The sequence below is a fragment of the Ctenopharyngodon idella genome, chromosome 8 (assembly GCF_019924925.1).
Source record: "Ctenopharyngodon idella isolate HZGC_01 chromosome 8, HZGC01, whole genome shotgun sequence".
NCBI classification, from domain to species: domain Eukaryota; kingdom Metazoa; phylum Chordata; class Actinopteri; order Cypriniformes; family Xenocyprididae; genus Ctenopharyngodon; species Ctenopharyngodon idella.
The window spans coordinates 17,855,966-17,872,319 of NC_067227.1; the positions used below are offsets into that span (position 1 = coordinate 17,855,966).

Here is a 16,354-nt window from a genome sequence, read left to right on the forward strand (position 1 = left end):
CCTTTTGTGTTTCACAGAGGAAAGAAAGTAAATGATGACTGAAATTTGTTATTTGGTTGAACTATCCCTGTTTTGCTCAAGTGAACACTGGAAGAATGGAAATAAAACTGTTTAAAACTCTTTTTTGCTCTCTCTTTTACAGCAAACTTTGTTCGTGGGTTCACAGACGGGTGTTGTCCAGGTGCCTCTGCACCGCTGCAGTATGTACGGTAAAGCCTGTGCCGAGTGCTGCCTGGCTCGAGATCCATACTGCGCCTGGGACGGACACACCTGCACACGCTACCTGCCAAACACAAAACGGCGTTACCGGAGACAGGACATCAAACATGCAAACCCAGCACTGCAGTGCATGGACCAAAACCTCAGCGGTAAGAAAGAAGCAGAGAGATGACAGCCTTCTTAACTGAGTGCAGCCATGCAGCATGAATGTCAATGCACCAGCGGCCTCCTCTGACAACTTCAATTGCATTTACATGTCAAAGAGCTCACTGATGTGAAAGTGCAAGAGAAGAGCAATTCCTTCAGAGATTTGAAGTTAAATTGTTTAATCATTTGAGTTAGAAACTTCAATACACGTTTGAGCTTGTTCTAATAAGAAGATTAATAGGGTTTGAAGGGCAGTCTCACTCCACTGGGACAAACTCTCCGTGAAAGACAGGAACTGATAGAGTGAGAGGTGAACAGACAGATCACTCTCTGTCTCTCATCACAGAGGAGAGAGAGAATGAGAGGAAAGAACAAAAGAGGTGTGAATGAAGAGCACTTGAGTGTTTGCATGCCAAAGGTGAGGACGTTGGTGATGAAAAGGGATTATATATGTATGTGCACTCTTATACAAACGCATATGCAGTGGAAAATCCCTGGCTGACCTTACTCTGAACCATTTTGTGGGACTGTCTTAAAGTGTCATGTGTTTCTCTCTGTAGTGGAGGATCTGGATCTGACTGAAGAACGGGTCGTTTATGGCACTGAGAACAATAGCACCTTCCTAGAGTGCATCCCTCGATCGCCACAGGCTACTGTCACATGGCACATTCAGAGAGATGACTACTTAGAAGAGGTGAGAGACATACAAAAGGATTAGAAGATATTTACAATGACACTGAAATGTATTCGGACACTTAAAAATGTCGAAATGTCATTGCATTAGATGAGGGTTTTTAAATTTGTGATGCAAGAGTTCTCTTTGTGAAAGACCCCCTTCCTAAAATCCTCATAAATACTATTTCTGGCTCCAAGTCTTTACTCCGATTCAAATGAATCTCAACAGCTGTTTATTAGCACTGTTAATTTATAGTACACCTTTAAGCTAAGCTTTTATAAGCTGTACAATACGTAATGCTTTACATTGCAGGTCTTGACGCCCAATTCCGATTTGTTGACTATATCCCATATCCTGTACCTGCATTTACACTATACACTTGGCGAAACAACCCAAGGTAGATGTACTGACCCGGAAAAGCTTAGGCCAAAAAGGAAGTAAAAATGGCGCGATTTGCAATGGACGCTGGGGAAATGATAATATAAGCTTTTGCTTTGTGCACCATCTTTAAAGGTCAGCAAAACATTGTGTTGCGCCTTCGTCCTCTATTGCGCCATTGAAAAGAGTGATGTGATCACAGTTGGTGTCCACTTGAGTTGACGTCATTCACCGACATCACTTTTTTAATGACGTACGACTCGCATTGACAGGAATATCCGATCTGTCTACTTACATGGTAGATGCCAGTGCACGTATCTGATTTATTTCTACATATGAATGAGGCCTAAAACTGATCTGAGAATATCGGAATCCATATGCTTTTTTCCTGCTTACACGTTCATGGGTCATATCCGATCTGTGCCACATAGGAGAAAAAAATCGGAATTGGGTCAATTAAATCATGTAATGTTAATGTAATGTTATACTAATGTATAAACCCAAAGAGATTGGTTAAAAATTATTTGTATAGTTTTTTTTTTTTTTTTTTCCCACAAAAGACACTGTTCCAAAGTAGTTCAAACCAAGCGGCATTTATTTTAAAATAAAAAATAAAATTTTCAAAATTCTCAAAAATTTCACAAAAGTTCACAATGGGTTTGGTTTAAATTATGAACCAACAAATATAAAGTTTACATTGAATAAATTTGGACACATTCTGGCTGTGAAACTTTAAGACACTTTCAGATATCCACTGAAAATAACCTTGAAACCAGTTGGTGAGAAGTAGAAATGAAAAGAAAGAAAAATGAAGTTAGCATTGTTTGCAGATCCCATTTGGTTTGTCTAATAATGCAATGAAATGTATTCATTTTATTTCTTTATTCATTTACTTTATTGAGAAAGAGACCATGTGATTTTTACATTTCCATTAAGTTCTCTTTTCCTCTCTGTTCAGGTGGTATTAGATGAACGTATCATTAAGACAGATGATGGTTTGTTGTTCCGGCGTGTGCTCCGTCAGGACGAAGGCGTCTACGTGTGTCGATCTCGGGAACACGGATTTGCGCAAACCCTCTCACGCTTCTGGTTGGACGTCTTACATGCCGACGCCCTTTCAGACCTCCTGTCACGTGACAGCAAATATAAAATGTGGTCACCGTGCCCCGCCAGCACAGCCCCTGCCAACCGTGGCCCAGCAAGGGCGTGGTTCAAAGACGTCTTGCAGCTGATTGGTCCTTCAAATTTGCCACAGGTGGAGCAGTACTGTGAACGTGTTTGGTGTAATGAGAAGTTGAGACGCAAACACAAAAGCATGATGGACAAATATCGGCAAGCGCAGGACTCCGCACGGAAAGCACGAATCCAAAAGAGCACGGGAGAATCCAGAATCCGTTCTCCACGGGACCTCCACACACTAGAGTAAAATACAGATCCACGTGAAGCAAATGGACTTCCAATGGAAAAGTGGACTGGATTTTTAGATGCCCTTATACACACATAAACATACTTACCTTTGGTGATGTAAAATAATGTAGGTTTTGTGTCTAACAGTCTAAGCTCTCTCCATGTTAATTAGGACATTCTTGAGCGTCCTCTCCAAATATTCCTGTGACCGTGACAGCCGGCCCTCATCACTTCACACTAGACCGTGGCTAATGTTATACGTCTCACTTAAGAACTTAGCAGCTGCAAAACCTTTTTACTGGAACAAATGAGGTTAGACAGGATGAAACTAGTAGACTGGAGCGCTGCCACTGCTATAACAGGTGCAAAAAAGCATTCATTCATTTAAGATTCGTTTGGCTGTGATATAACTGTGCATAATGCTTAGAGACTTTTCCTCAACTGAGAGCTATGGCAGCGCTCAACAAAACTCAGCTTGCCAGTACGTTAAGCTGTAAAGAAATAAAAGTTTGGACTAATCACACTATTTTTTGGTAACTAAATCATAGGTTGACGACCGTTGAGACTTCAACAGAACTGATTTTGTTCTTGAAACACCACATCACGATCATGAGCTTCAGAGCTTTGTACGGGGTTAGTTTTCTTTTCATTCTTTGCAATTTTGGTAACACTTTATAATAAGGTCTAATTCTTTAGTTAATGCAATAGCTTGTATGAAATATCAGTGAACAATGATTTTACAGCATTTATCAATCCTGGTGTGTGTTTTTTGTAATATATACTGACTTTTTTGACATTGTACGAATTAACATTAATTTATTATGATTGAACATGAATTAATAGTATATTAATAAATTAACATTAACCTAGATTATAAATGCTGTAAATACTGTTGGTTGTTAGTTCATGATACTTAATGCATAAATGTTACTCAGCTCTCTGGAACACTCGACTCTGATTGGTCACTCACAGCATTCAGTGGTCTGATATTTCTTAATATCTGTTGTTGTACATGGCAATGCTGTAACTGAAACTGGGATTATGAATGACAACGCAGACTCTCTCTTTCTTGTTTCACAAGTTGTGTCCCAAATGACTATACACTGTGTACTTATGTTATGTATTAATCTTTCGTCAAGTGAATGAATTTTAGAAAGTTATTTTGTCATACAGCATCTGTCATCTGAACCCTAACCTACCCCTACTCTACTTTAAACCTGCGACTGTTGAGTGCAAGAAGTGTTCGACATTTCAAACTTTGTTTTTTCGGTTAATCACCATCTGGGTGTTTGAAGTGAACTTTTTCTTTATGGTATTTTCAGTATGAACACACTACTCAAGGTGTGTCCCAATTCAGAGCTCTAATTACGTATGTATTGGAGGCTCCAATGCTGGATGAGAAAACCATATAAAATTCATACACAAGACGGTTCTGTACCTAGTATAAGTGCATAGTGTATACTACACATTTTGGGACACAACTATAGAAACACGACTTGTGTCATCTTGCGTGTCAGTTATCGATTGTAGTGAAAATGACCTCGGAGAACTTTAGTATTAATTACTGCAAGACTGTTGCCATGTTTATCTTTTTTATGCCAGTTGTTTTGTACAGTACGTTGTAGTGGACTTTTTTAGTTTTAGCCATGGCTTAAAGGGATGGTTTACACAAAAATGAAAATTCTGTCATTAATTACTCACCCTCATGTCGTTCCACACCCGTAAGACCTTCGTTCATCTTCGGAATGCAAATTAAGATATTTTTGATGAAATCCGAGAACTCTCTGACTCCTCCATAGACGGCAATTTAACCACCAATTTCAAAGTCCAGAAAGGTACTAAAGACATCGTTAAAATAGTAGATGTGATTGCAGTGAGCAGCACGACTTATGCTTGTGATGCTGACACAGGAGCCGGCCAATAATCAGAGGCGGAGTTCTGACATAGAACCTGGAAGCACTGGACGTAAACAACGTATGAGAATGCCACAGAAGAGAAGATATTGTTGAATAAAATTTTTATTTTTGTTTCATTTTTGCGCACAAAAAATATTTTCGTCACTTCATAAAACCACTGTAGTCACATGGAAGATAAACGAAGGTTGTGGAACGACATGAGGGTGAGTAATTAATAACAGAAATTTTATTTTTGGGTGAACTAACCCTTTAAAGATGCTATTCTGTTAAGACTCTAAAATAATTTAAACTCAATATATCTTGTGCATATATTTATTAGGTGATTAACCATGTATTTCAATGATCACCTGACTGTTCATTTCTCATGAATTGAACCTTATTATAAAGTATTACAATGTTTTAATCATATATAATGTAACTGATGCAAAACTAGACAGCTGATCCAATGTTTTACCATTCATTGATGCAAAAGCTGTTCAGCAGCTAAAGTAACCTTGATGCGAACATCTGTGTCCTTTCTCGCTATTCGAATTTACTAGTTTACTTGTCTCTTTGTACATTTACATGAAAAACTCCTGCATCACTTGAACCATTTATTTATTTATAGTTAGAAAAAGGTCTGGGGGAAAAAATAATGCTTTCTCTGAAAACATTGCTATTTATACAAATATTTCCTAGAGACTGTTTGGTTTGCAAACTTTCTCCAATGTCATTTCAGAACTTTAGGGAAATATCATCAAACCGCTGGAACAAATCAAGTGAAAGAAAAAGCTTACTTAATATAATTTTTGTCAGTGCCCTGACAGGACTGACTGCATGGACTAGTTGCACTGAAACTGCTTTTTGTGAATGGGTACAGTAGCACTGCTCTGATTTGAACTGCTCTGATCCTTCATTTGTCATCAGCTTTCTACTGTAAATACAACATTAAAACAATAATCTGAAAGGAGTGCTGTACTTTTAATAACATAAACAGCACAATTTCTCCTTTTCACTGTTTTTAAACATCAATTGTACTGATTGTAGCTCATTTTCTCTGTAGATAAAATACAGCACAAATGCAGTGTTTTAACCAGTGTGTCTGATATATTTATGTATTATTTAAAAGTGACTCTTGCATGCAGAAAACTCCGACCTCTGTTTGGTTCAGTGATTCATAAATAAAAACATTTCACAGAGAGTTTTATGGCTTTGTGCTTCACACCAGGTCCGAGTAACTCAACTCAGAGCGACCCCCTCTTAGCGGGACCCAGGGGTTGGGTGTGATCCTTCAGCATTACAGATGTTCCTTTTACATTCTAAATCGTGTGCTGGTTTATCATGTTGAACTGAAAAGGTCTTTTTCTCTTGAGATTGTATTTGTCAGTGCTCTATTTAAAAATTACTCCATTCAAGTGAGGTCATATGTTAGTGTCATTAGTCAGTACGAAGCTCGACATTAAGAACAAGCGGCTGTGCTGGGATATATTACTGCTGGCCACAGACCACAGTAAAAGAGCTATAAAAATCAGTGAAGATGTTCATAAACCAGACCCAGCCAGGACCGAAACACTAGCTAAACGAGGCCCAAATGTGCATTTATGTGATGTAGTTAGCAGGTTGATGCCGTTGCATCATATAACTGTCAAACTGTGCCATGGTTTCACTCTCAGTGTTAAAAAGTTAATTGCAAAGTCAGGCATCACTGTTTTTATTTCTACTTGTTTTTAGAACCCAGACCTGAAAAGTAAACTTTGTCACATAACTTGCCTCACCTTTGGTGCAAGAGACATGAATTACTCAAACCTTAGCAAACTTTCAAGGTGACTTTAAATAATTTAAAATCAGAAAAAGCAAGCATTAAAATGAGCTAAAACAACTACAAATCAAACTATTTCTTATTTTATTTCGCACCCCTCAACAACTTTTGTTTTTCTTTGAAGAACTCGGAATCTCACAGTTTTGGAAATCTTGAGTATACAGACGTGGACAAAATTTTGGTATCCTTGATAAATATGTTCAAAGATGACTAAAAATAAATCTGTATTGTTTATCCTTTTGATCTTTAATTCATAAAATTAGCAAAAATCTAACCTTTCATTGAAGAAAAAGAATTGAAAGTGGGGGGAAATCACATTATGAAATAAATGTTTTTCACCAAACATGCTGGCCACAATTATTGGCACCCCTAGAATTTTTTATGAGTAAAATATCTCTGAAGTATATTCACATTCATATTTACATTTTTTTTTAGCACACCAGGGTGATCAGACTTTTCAGAAAGGAATCGCTACCTTTAAAAAAATGAATTGTTACTTTTCTAAAAAGAATTGATACTTTTAAAAAAGACTCACTACTTATTAAAATTGAATCGCTACTTTTCAAAAATGAATCGCTACTTTCCCCAAAAAATAATTGCTACTTTACAAAAATGAATCGCTACTTTTCCAAAAATGAATCACTACTTTTCTAAAAAGAATCAAAACTTTTCAAAAGACTTGCTACTTAAAAAATTGAATCGCTACTTTTCAAAAATAAATCATTACTTTAATTATTACTTTTCATACTTATTAAAATCGAATCAATACTTTTCAAAAATGAATCGCTACTTTTCCAAAAATGAATAGCTACTTTGCCCAAAATGAATCACTACTTTTCCAAAAATGAATCGCTACTTTTGAATCGCTACTTTTCCAAAAATGAATCGCTACTTTCCAAAAATGAATCGCTACTGTTGAATCGCTACTTTTCCAAAAACGAATCGCTACTTTTGAATCGCTACTTTTCCAAAAATGAATCGCTACTTTTCAAAAATGAATCGCTGTTGAATCGCTACTTTTCCAAAAATGAATCGCTACTTTGCCCAAAATGAATCTACTTACAAAAATGAATCGCTACTTTTGAATCACTACTTTGCCCAAAATGAATCGCTACTTTCCCAAAAATGAATCGCTACTTTTAAATCGCTACTTTCCCAAAAATGAATCGCTACTTTTCAAAAATGAATCGCTACTTTCCCAAAAATGAATCGCTACTTTTCAAAAATGAATCGCTACTTTTCTAAAAAGAATTGATACTTTATTTTTTTTAAAATAGACTCGTAACTTATTAAAATCGAATCGCTACTTTAAAAAAAAAAAAGACATTACTTTTCCAAAAATGAATCGCTACTTTGCCCAAAATAAATCGCTACTTTTCAAAAATGAATCGCTACTTTTCCAAAAATGAAATGCTACTTTTCAAAAAATGAATCGCTACTTTTCCAAAAATGAATCGCTACTTTTGAATCGCTACTTTTCAAAAATGAATCACTACTTTTAAAAAATGAATCGCTACTTTCCCAAAAATGAATCGCTACTTTTGAATCGCTACTTTTCAAAAATGAATCGCTACTTTTGAATCGCTACTTTTCAAAAATGAATCGCTACTTTTCAAAAAATTAAGCGCTACTTTTCAAAAATGAATCGCTACTTTTGAATCGCCACTTTTCAAAAATGAATCACTACTTTTCAAAAATGAATCGCTACTTTTGAATCGCCACTTTTCAAAAATGAATCACTACTTTTCAAAAATGAATCGCTACTTTTGAATCGCTACTTTTCAAAAATGAATCGCTACTTTTAAAAAAAAATGAAGCGCTACTTTTCAAAAATGAATCGCTACTTTTCAAAATGAATCGCTACTTTTCCAAAAATGAATCGCTACTTTTGAATCGCTACTTTTCAAAAATGAATCGCTACTTTTCAAAAATGAAGCGCTACTTTTCAAAAATGAATCGTTACTTTTGAATCGCCACTTTTCAAAAATGAATCACTACTTTTCAAAAATGAATCGCTACTTTTGAATCGCCACTTTTCAAAAATGAATCACTACTTTTCAAAAATGAATCGCTACTTTTGAATCGCTACTTTTCAAAAATGAATCGCTACTTTTCAAAAATGAATCGCTACTTTTGAATCGCTACTTTTCAAAAATGAATCGCTACTTTTCAAAAAAAAAAAAATGAAGCGCTACTTTTCAAAAATGAATCGCTACTTTTCAAAATGAATCGCTACTTTTCCAAAAATGAATCGCTACTTTTGAATCGCTACTTTTCAAAAATGAATCGCTACTTTTCAAAAATGAAGCGCTACTTTTCAAAAATGAATCGTTACTTTTCCAAAAATGAATCGCTACTTTTGAATCGCTACTTTTCAAAAATGAATCGCTACTTTTCAAAAATGAATCACTACTTTTCAAAAAAAAAAAAAAAAATGAATTGCTACTTTTGAATTGCTACTTTTCCAAAAATGAATCGCTACTTTTCAAAAATGAATCGCTACTTTTGAATCGCTACTTTTCAAAAATGAATCGCTACTTTTCAAAAAGACTCGCCACTTATAAAATTGAATCGCTACTTTTCAAAAATGAATCGTTACTTTTCCAAAAAGAATCACTACTTAAAAAAAAGAAAAAAAGAAAAAGAAGAATTGCTACTTTTCAGAAAGGAATCGCTACTTTTCTAAAAAGAATCTATACTTTTAAACAAAGACTTGCTACTTTTTAAAATTGAATTGCTACTTTTCAAAAATGAATTGTTACTTTTCCCACAAGAATCACTGCTTTTCAAAAATGAATCACTACTTTTCAAAAATGAATCGCTACTTTTCTAAAAAGAATCAATACTTTTTCAAAATGAATCACTACTTTCCAAAAAAGGAATCGTTACTTTTCTAAAAGGAATTGCTACTTTTCTAAAAAGAATTGCTTCTAAAAAAAGAATCGCTACTTTTCTAAAAATGAATCCCTACTTTTCTTTTTTAAAGAATCACTACAATTTAAAAAAGAATCACTACAATTTAAAAAAGAATCACTACATATTTAAAACACATTGATACATTCAACAGTCTATACATTTATTCAAAACGCATCGATACATTTATTCAAAAACAACCGATACATTTAAAACACTCAATACATTTAAAAACAACCGATACATATTTAAAACACTCAAACAATCAATACATTCATTCAAATTGCATCCATACAATTATTGTTTGTATGGATTTGTATTTTATACATTTATTTAAAAACAATCAATATATTTTGTTCTGAAACACATTTCAATGACGGTTGGTTTTGCTGAGATATGAGATTTCAATGACGGTTGGTTTTGCTGAGATATGAGATTTCAATGACGGTTGGTTTTTCTGGGTTATGAGATTTCAATGATGGCGGTTTACTTCCGTTACAAGATTTCAAAGACAGTCGGTTTGTTTCGTTATAAGATTTTAATGATGGTTGGTTTTGCTCCGTTACAAGATTTCAATGACGGTCGGTTTTATATGGTTATGAGTTTTCAATTACATCTGTTTTATTCAGTTATGAGATATTTCAGTGACAGCTGGTTTTGTTTGGTTACAAGATCTCAATGACAGTCAGTTTTGCTGGGTTCCGAGACCTCAATGACGGTTGGTTTTCAGCGTCAGTCGGTTTTGTTCCGTTATGAGATTTCAAAGACAGTCGGTTTTGTTTCGTTAGGAGATTTCAATGACGTCTGTTTTATGAGATTTCAGTGACGGACGGTTTTGTTTGTTTGTTCCTGTATGAGATTTTTGATTCATTGTGAAAAATAAATATTTTAAAATATTTTAAACCATTATTTTAAATTGTAATAATATTTCACTATAACAGTTTTCTATATTTTTGATCAAATAAATGCAGGCTTGATGAGCATATGAGACTTCTTTCAAAAACACTAAAAATAGTACTGAAAAAATAGAGTGCTTCCATGTAAGTTGTAAGAACTAAATAAAGTACTATATAATTTGTGATGTGAAACTAACTACCTGCATGTTATGTGATGTAATGTAAGGATTATTTTTGCCCCAGGGTTACACCCCTTATTTTCTGGGGTTTATTTTAACCCTTTATTCAGTATAGTTTATGGTGACTGTACTGGGGTGGTATGTAATGTGCTGTAAGGACTATTTTACACTAGGGTTATACAATTTATACAGTACAGCTTATTGCAACTGTACTGGGGCGTTAGGACCCACTCAGGCCACAGGTTGCTCAGACCCGCTGGCCTCTCTAACACCTCTTTCCACAGCTACCCAGTCTACCAGAAGGTCTTCCATCCAGATATAGACCGGACTCAACCCTGCTTAGCTTCAGTGTGTGTGTAGGTGAACGCTTCAGGTTGACCGCTGCAGGGCTTCTCAAGCATCTTTCCAACCATAGACCCTCATAGAAATATAAATCTCAACAATAGTGACAATGCATTTTATAACAAAGTGACTATTAAGTTGAAATTAACTACATTACATCTTAATGATAAAAAAACTGTATAAGATTAGACCACAAGATGATGACGACCTCTTTATCAAGTTGTCAGTATCACCTGACCACATTTACCCTTGCTGTTTTTGCCACAGCTAACACGATTTCAGCAGCAAGAGAAAAACTAACAATAATGGTATGTTTACACGGCAACGATGTACTAAAAATGGAAAGGTTTTTTATTTGTACAGATGACATCGTTATCAAAAATACCCATTCACACGGATCTGCGCAAACGACTAAAAATGCTGTAATGCGCATGTCAGACAAGTAGATGGCGATGTCACTTTGTAAAGAAATTACAACATTCAAATGACATCAGTGATTCAGGCTAATTCACAATGATTCAAAACCATCAACAACTAAAAATCATCATCTGGTCTTATTTTTTGCTGTACTGCAAATTTGTTTGATAAATACACTGTCACAGTAGCCAGAGAAGACAAACACTTTTAAGAGTTAAGAGGCCAACTAATGGAAACACCAATCACCATTGTGGTGACTTCAAATGAAACAAACATGAATGTTAAACTTCTGTTAATTCTCAATAAGAACTTCTGTAGATGAATGACAGAAATACAGTCAATCTGGTTAGTAATATGTGACGATGTAATGCTGTTTGTGGAGTTGTTTGTCCTCCTCTGCTGAGATATGGAGAGATTTGACGCCTTTTATTTCATCTAAAGCTGTGGCTGATGTCAGTTGTAGCTCTTGTGTTTCTGTTTGTCCTTTTCCTGTTTTCTTCTTTCCTTCAGTGATTCTGCTGAGTTAATATTTTGCTTCAGTTAATAGGCTTGTTAAGGCTAAGATGATTCTAGAAATAATTTGTGGCTCAGATAAGGTCCAGTTCTGGTTTCTTTCTTTGCTTTTGGCTGACATGTGGCATATGGCCTGCTTGTGGCTCAGATCTGGCAAACAGGAGTGATCCGTCCAAGTACAATTTGGGCCGGAACAAAGTTGCTATCAAATTTTAAGTGGTTTTAATTTTACTTCAAAAACCTTTTAGTTTAAGGAGTCACCTCATCCCAAATCTGGCTGTATCCTGTTCCACCACAACCTCATGTTTATCTGAAGTGCAAGCTTAAGAAAACACAAACACACAGTCATTAAGTGAAGGCTGTGGAAGTAACTGCTCTAAACAGTGAAATGCAGCAGCTGCAGGAACTATCATCATTGACGCACACCACTGACCCACTTCCTGTTTAGAAACATGAACAAACATCCTCAAGGTCCAATAGGAAATACCTGTTTCCAATGGATTTTCCCCCCTTATATTTTCAATACACATATAATTCCATATAATTTTTCATACGCATGTAGCACTATACTGAGCAGCACAGCTGTGGCCAATATAAATACTCAGTCATCTTACAGAAAGATGTAGACTGTATGAATGTCTACATCTTTCTCTCACAATCACTGTCAAGGGGCTTCATTACAGGCAGTTTAGCGCGGGTTTAAAGCCAAATATACATTCTTTCTCTCTTTTTCTGTCCAGTTTCCCACATCTCTTGTAATTAGATCCACAAATAATGTTTTCTAAAGCCTTATTACCTCTTAATTAACTCATTTTTATTGTTTGGGGAGGTTGTTTTTCTATGCCACTTGTACAAACTCATCTTTCTCCGCTCATCTTGCATCTTCTTGTCCGATGTCACGGTTTGTTTTTTCAGCCGTTTCTCTGACACTCTCCCGTTCTGTCTGATCTGACGTATGAGTGAGACCGAGTGAAAGATAGAAAAGAAACTAAGAATGATGAATATGAGTGCAAGAATCTATAGCGAGACGGTCTGTTGACATTGAGACCCTGCTTTCTTAAATCAACACTTCTAATGAGAGCCTGAGAGGTTAAGGAGCATAATGAAGGGTTAATTAGGCTTAATTAGCATCATTAATCATTAAAGCTGTCACAGAGAGAGACATTACTACCAATTAGCAGACAGAACAGAAAATGTGTTGTTTTTATGTAATTTTACACATATTCAATAGCCTATATTACAATTTTCCCCAAAAAAAGTTTACCTTTTTTAGGAATCATTTTGTGTTTTGTTTTGTTTCCATCCTGTGGAAATGGTCACTATATATCCTTTTACGTTTCTTTCTTTCGTACAGAAACTGACTTTAAATAATAAACATGCCCAAAAAATATTTCATGGAGTTGTGTGAAGTGTGACTACTAGCGTGAAACACAGCATGCACAGCAGCGCACTCAAGTGGTGAGATTGCGCTAATGCACACAAAAAGTTTTGTGGAAATTTTCACTTTCTTAATCTCACACTCGCTCTATCAAAAATAAAACAGAGTTATTTTGACTTAACTGTATGTTTTATTGTGTTAATCATTTACAGTCTGATGCAACAATCCACAGAGAAAATACCCAGAGAGTAATACAGTGTTCACGTCAACTTTGGCCTTTGACTTGTCCACAAAATTAAACTCACACTTCCCCCCATGTACAGAAATTCTAATATTTAATGGCACAACACACAAACACACACACACTCTCTCACTCTCGCTCTGTCTCTCTCTCTCTCTCACACACACACACACACACACACACACACACACACACACACTCTCTCTCTCTCAAAAGCTGAGAAGCGTCGCAAATAGAAAGAGAACACCGGATTAGTTAGAAATGCTGAGCAATGTTTTGAACGACTCAAAATGTGATTTTCAAATGGAGTGTGTCAGGTTAGGTCTTTAAATATGTATTCAAAAGAAGGGAAAGAATTTCAAAATATACACACAAGGATGTTCTCATACTCTCCTCTAACAATGGACATTACACATGTAGGTCAGTTTTATCACAAACCACCACAACACATTAGCTTATCGACCCATAAATATACGATGAAAACACCAGATAATCTCGCAGTTTTAAAACATGGCTGTTCCATTAAAAAACGCTCAAGACGTTTAAAGTCATGCAAAAATAACCATTAAGTACAACTTTTAGACAACTGATATAAATACTACCACATGATAATCCACCAGTTCTACTCAAAACATCCTTACATCCGTTTACAAATGAATCGGATACGGAATTGATTATTTTAGTGTCAGGTTTCTCTCATCCGACACAGCAGAAACCACAAACACCAGAAGAGGGCGCCATAACAACACAGCGCGAGGCGATCGAGCTCTCCTGCGCGAGCACCACCCGTTTACCTTGCTAAACTTAGTGTCCAAAATACTGTCAGAACTTAGTCTTTGTATGCTTTCAATTTCTTCCTTTTTGTGGTGGTGGATATCAAGTTACCACATTTTTAAAGTAGTTACTATAGTAGCCTAGCTATGGTATTTTTTTTTTTTTCAGGACGCTGTGTTACCATGGTAAATTTGACTTTTGGAATTTGTATGATTCGCTCCCACATCGCTGTTTACAATTCAAAAAGAAATTTGGCATCAAACGTCTGTAAACATGCATTTACTGACTAATTCAACACTCCTTTTTCCAAAAGACAGAAAGAGTCAATAAAAAATAAATGGACCATCGGCTAAACTCTTAAATGTGTTATTAAATATTCACATGAATTGTCAGAGTCAGAGCTTAAGGACATTTTTCTTGGGCACTTTTTCTTGTTTCTTGTCTTGAGAGATGGCCTTGGATCTGTGTTCTCTCATTTAACCCATTATGTACTAGCATACATAATACATTAGCTTTGTGGTTTCAGTATATGATGCTCACAGAATGCTCATTTTAAACTGTGAATATATGGTAGAGCTGTATAAAAAGCAGGAAAATCTCACTCTCAAAATCTTACACAGACGCATTCAAATATACATAACTATTCTGCCTTATTCGGTTTCAACAGGTTAGATGTGAGGTTAGACCTAAAAGTATCTAAAAATGTTTCTCTGTAGATTTCCTTACCTGGTCCCAGACCACATTCCTCATAATGCCCCTGTACATTAATGCTGTGTCCATCTCAGTCTCACACAACACATAATCAGAACACCTGACACATAACTTAGTAACTCAAAATAATGATTCACCTTTGTTACTTTGTAGACGCGCCAGAAATGTAAATCTCGTCGACCGCCGACAGCCGACAGCCTTACCAGATCACAAATGTACAGTTTTTCTCCTTTTTTGTCTTTTATTTGCTTGAAATGATGTGTTTTTAGTCTTCAAGCAGTGAAAGAAGAAGAAGAGTGATGGTGCTGGTGAGTCAGGGTCTCTGTGTGGTCTCTGTTTCAGGGCCAAAGTGAGAGGATAATCTAATCTACAGAACATGTAGCACAAACACCCAGATGAAAACACAGAAGAGTATATATGGATTTACTCAATGTGTGTCCACAAGAGCCTGTGTTTACTGATTTACGCAGCACATGCATGTCTTTATGTCTCTTCGATTTCCAATCAAAGCTTTTCCGGTTACAACTCGAAGGGATTTTTTGGACTTCAGGACCTTGAGTTTGTGTTAGATGAACTGGATGGAGAGTGGGTTTCTGGATAACCATCAGGAGTTGGAAGGTTTGGAGTAATAGATGCTGGCGGGAGCGGGATTGGGGTCGTGGGGGCACTAGATTGAGTCTTCAGACTGGAGATGAGGGCAATAGAGCATATAGAGACTGATAACAGGCTGTGGAGTGTCGTCACAAAGGTAATAAAAAGCAGAACAGGTGATAAACAGTCAGATGAATGAGATGCTGTATGAGAATCTGTCCACCTCCAGTGGTTTTTGCTCTTCCTTTCTGTCTCTCAGTCTCTCTTTCACTCCGCCTCTCCCTCGCTACTCTCCTGCGCTCCGTGGCGCTCTGGGTGCGGGTCTCCCGTCATGTGTTCTGCGATTTCGCCCTTTCCTCACTTCCTTCAGGTGCTTCCACTTTTTAGAGTGCAGCGGGTCGTGATCCGGTGCATCATTAGCTGGACCTGGCGCGGCCTTCCCTGATAGGCTGTGCTTGCGTGACCAAACTTGCTCACAGATCTGGTCAACTGTGTTTAGGTTTGGGTGATCCACCAACTGCATGAAGTCCCTGTACCACAGCTTTTGATTGGTGGACTGCCCGTGATTGGTGTGGGAGTGGGCGGGGCTGCGAGGGTTAAGAGCAGAGGGGGCGGGGCCAGCCAAAGGTAAAATCTCCAGCGTGATGGCAAGGAGGGTCTGGATGAATCCGTGTTCCATTGCGTGACACTGATACACGCCGCCATCTCTACGCACAGCTCGTCTCAGCAACAGGCCTCGCTCGGTCTGCAAAACACGGTCATCTAGACGGACCTGTGAACACACATACACAATGAATGCATCAAGCATTAGTAGTGACTACACTGATAAGAGAGAGAGAATGAAAGTCATTAAATTAA

At 36.7% G+C, this 16,354-nt stretch overlaps 2 protein-coding genes across 5 annotated transcripts in view; one reads left to right on the forward strand and one right to left on the reverse strand.

Annotated features, from left to right (window-relative positions):
• sema3bl (sema domain, immunoglobulin domain (Ig), short basic domain, secreted, (semaphorin) 3bl) overlaps positions 1-5,923 on the forward strand; it is a 38,370-nt gene extending 32,447 nt beyond the window's left edge. The window contains exons 13-15 of the mRNA XM_051903765.1: positions 143-368; positions 927-1,060; positions 2,379-5,923. Of these exons, the coding sequence (XP_051759725.1) occupies positions 143-368; positions 927-1,060; positions 2,379-2,846 (828 nt within the window). The 3' untranslated portion in view covers positions 2,847-5,923. The remainder of the gene's footprint in view (positions 1-142; positions 369-926; positions 1,061-2,378) is intronic.
• Positions 5,924-13,346: 7,423 nt separating this feature from the next.
• Positions 13,347-16,354, reverse strand: part of sema3b (sema domain, immunoglobulin domain (Ig), short basic domain, secreted, (semaphorin) 3B) — a 74,781-nt gene continuing 71,773 nt past the window's right edge. For 3 of the 4 annotated variants that reach the window (XM_051903761.1, XM_051903763.1, XM_051903762.1), the window contains one exon: positions 13,347-16,268. In XM_051903761.1, coding sequence (XP_051759721.1) covers positions 15,783-16,268 — 486 coding nt within the window. In that variant the 3' untranslated portion in view covers positions 13,347-15,782. The remainder of the gene's footprint in view (positions 16,269-16,354) is intronic. The other variant, XM_051903764.1, reaches the window with a different exon arrangement.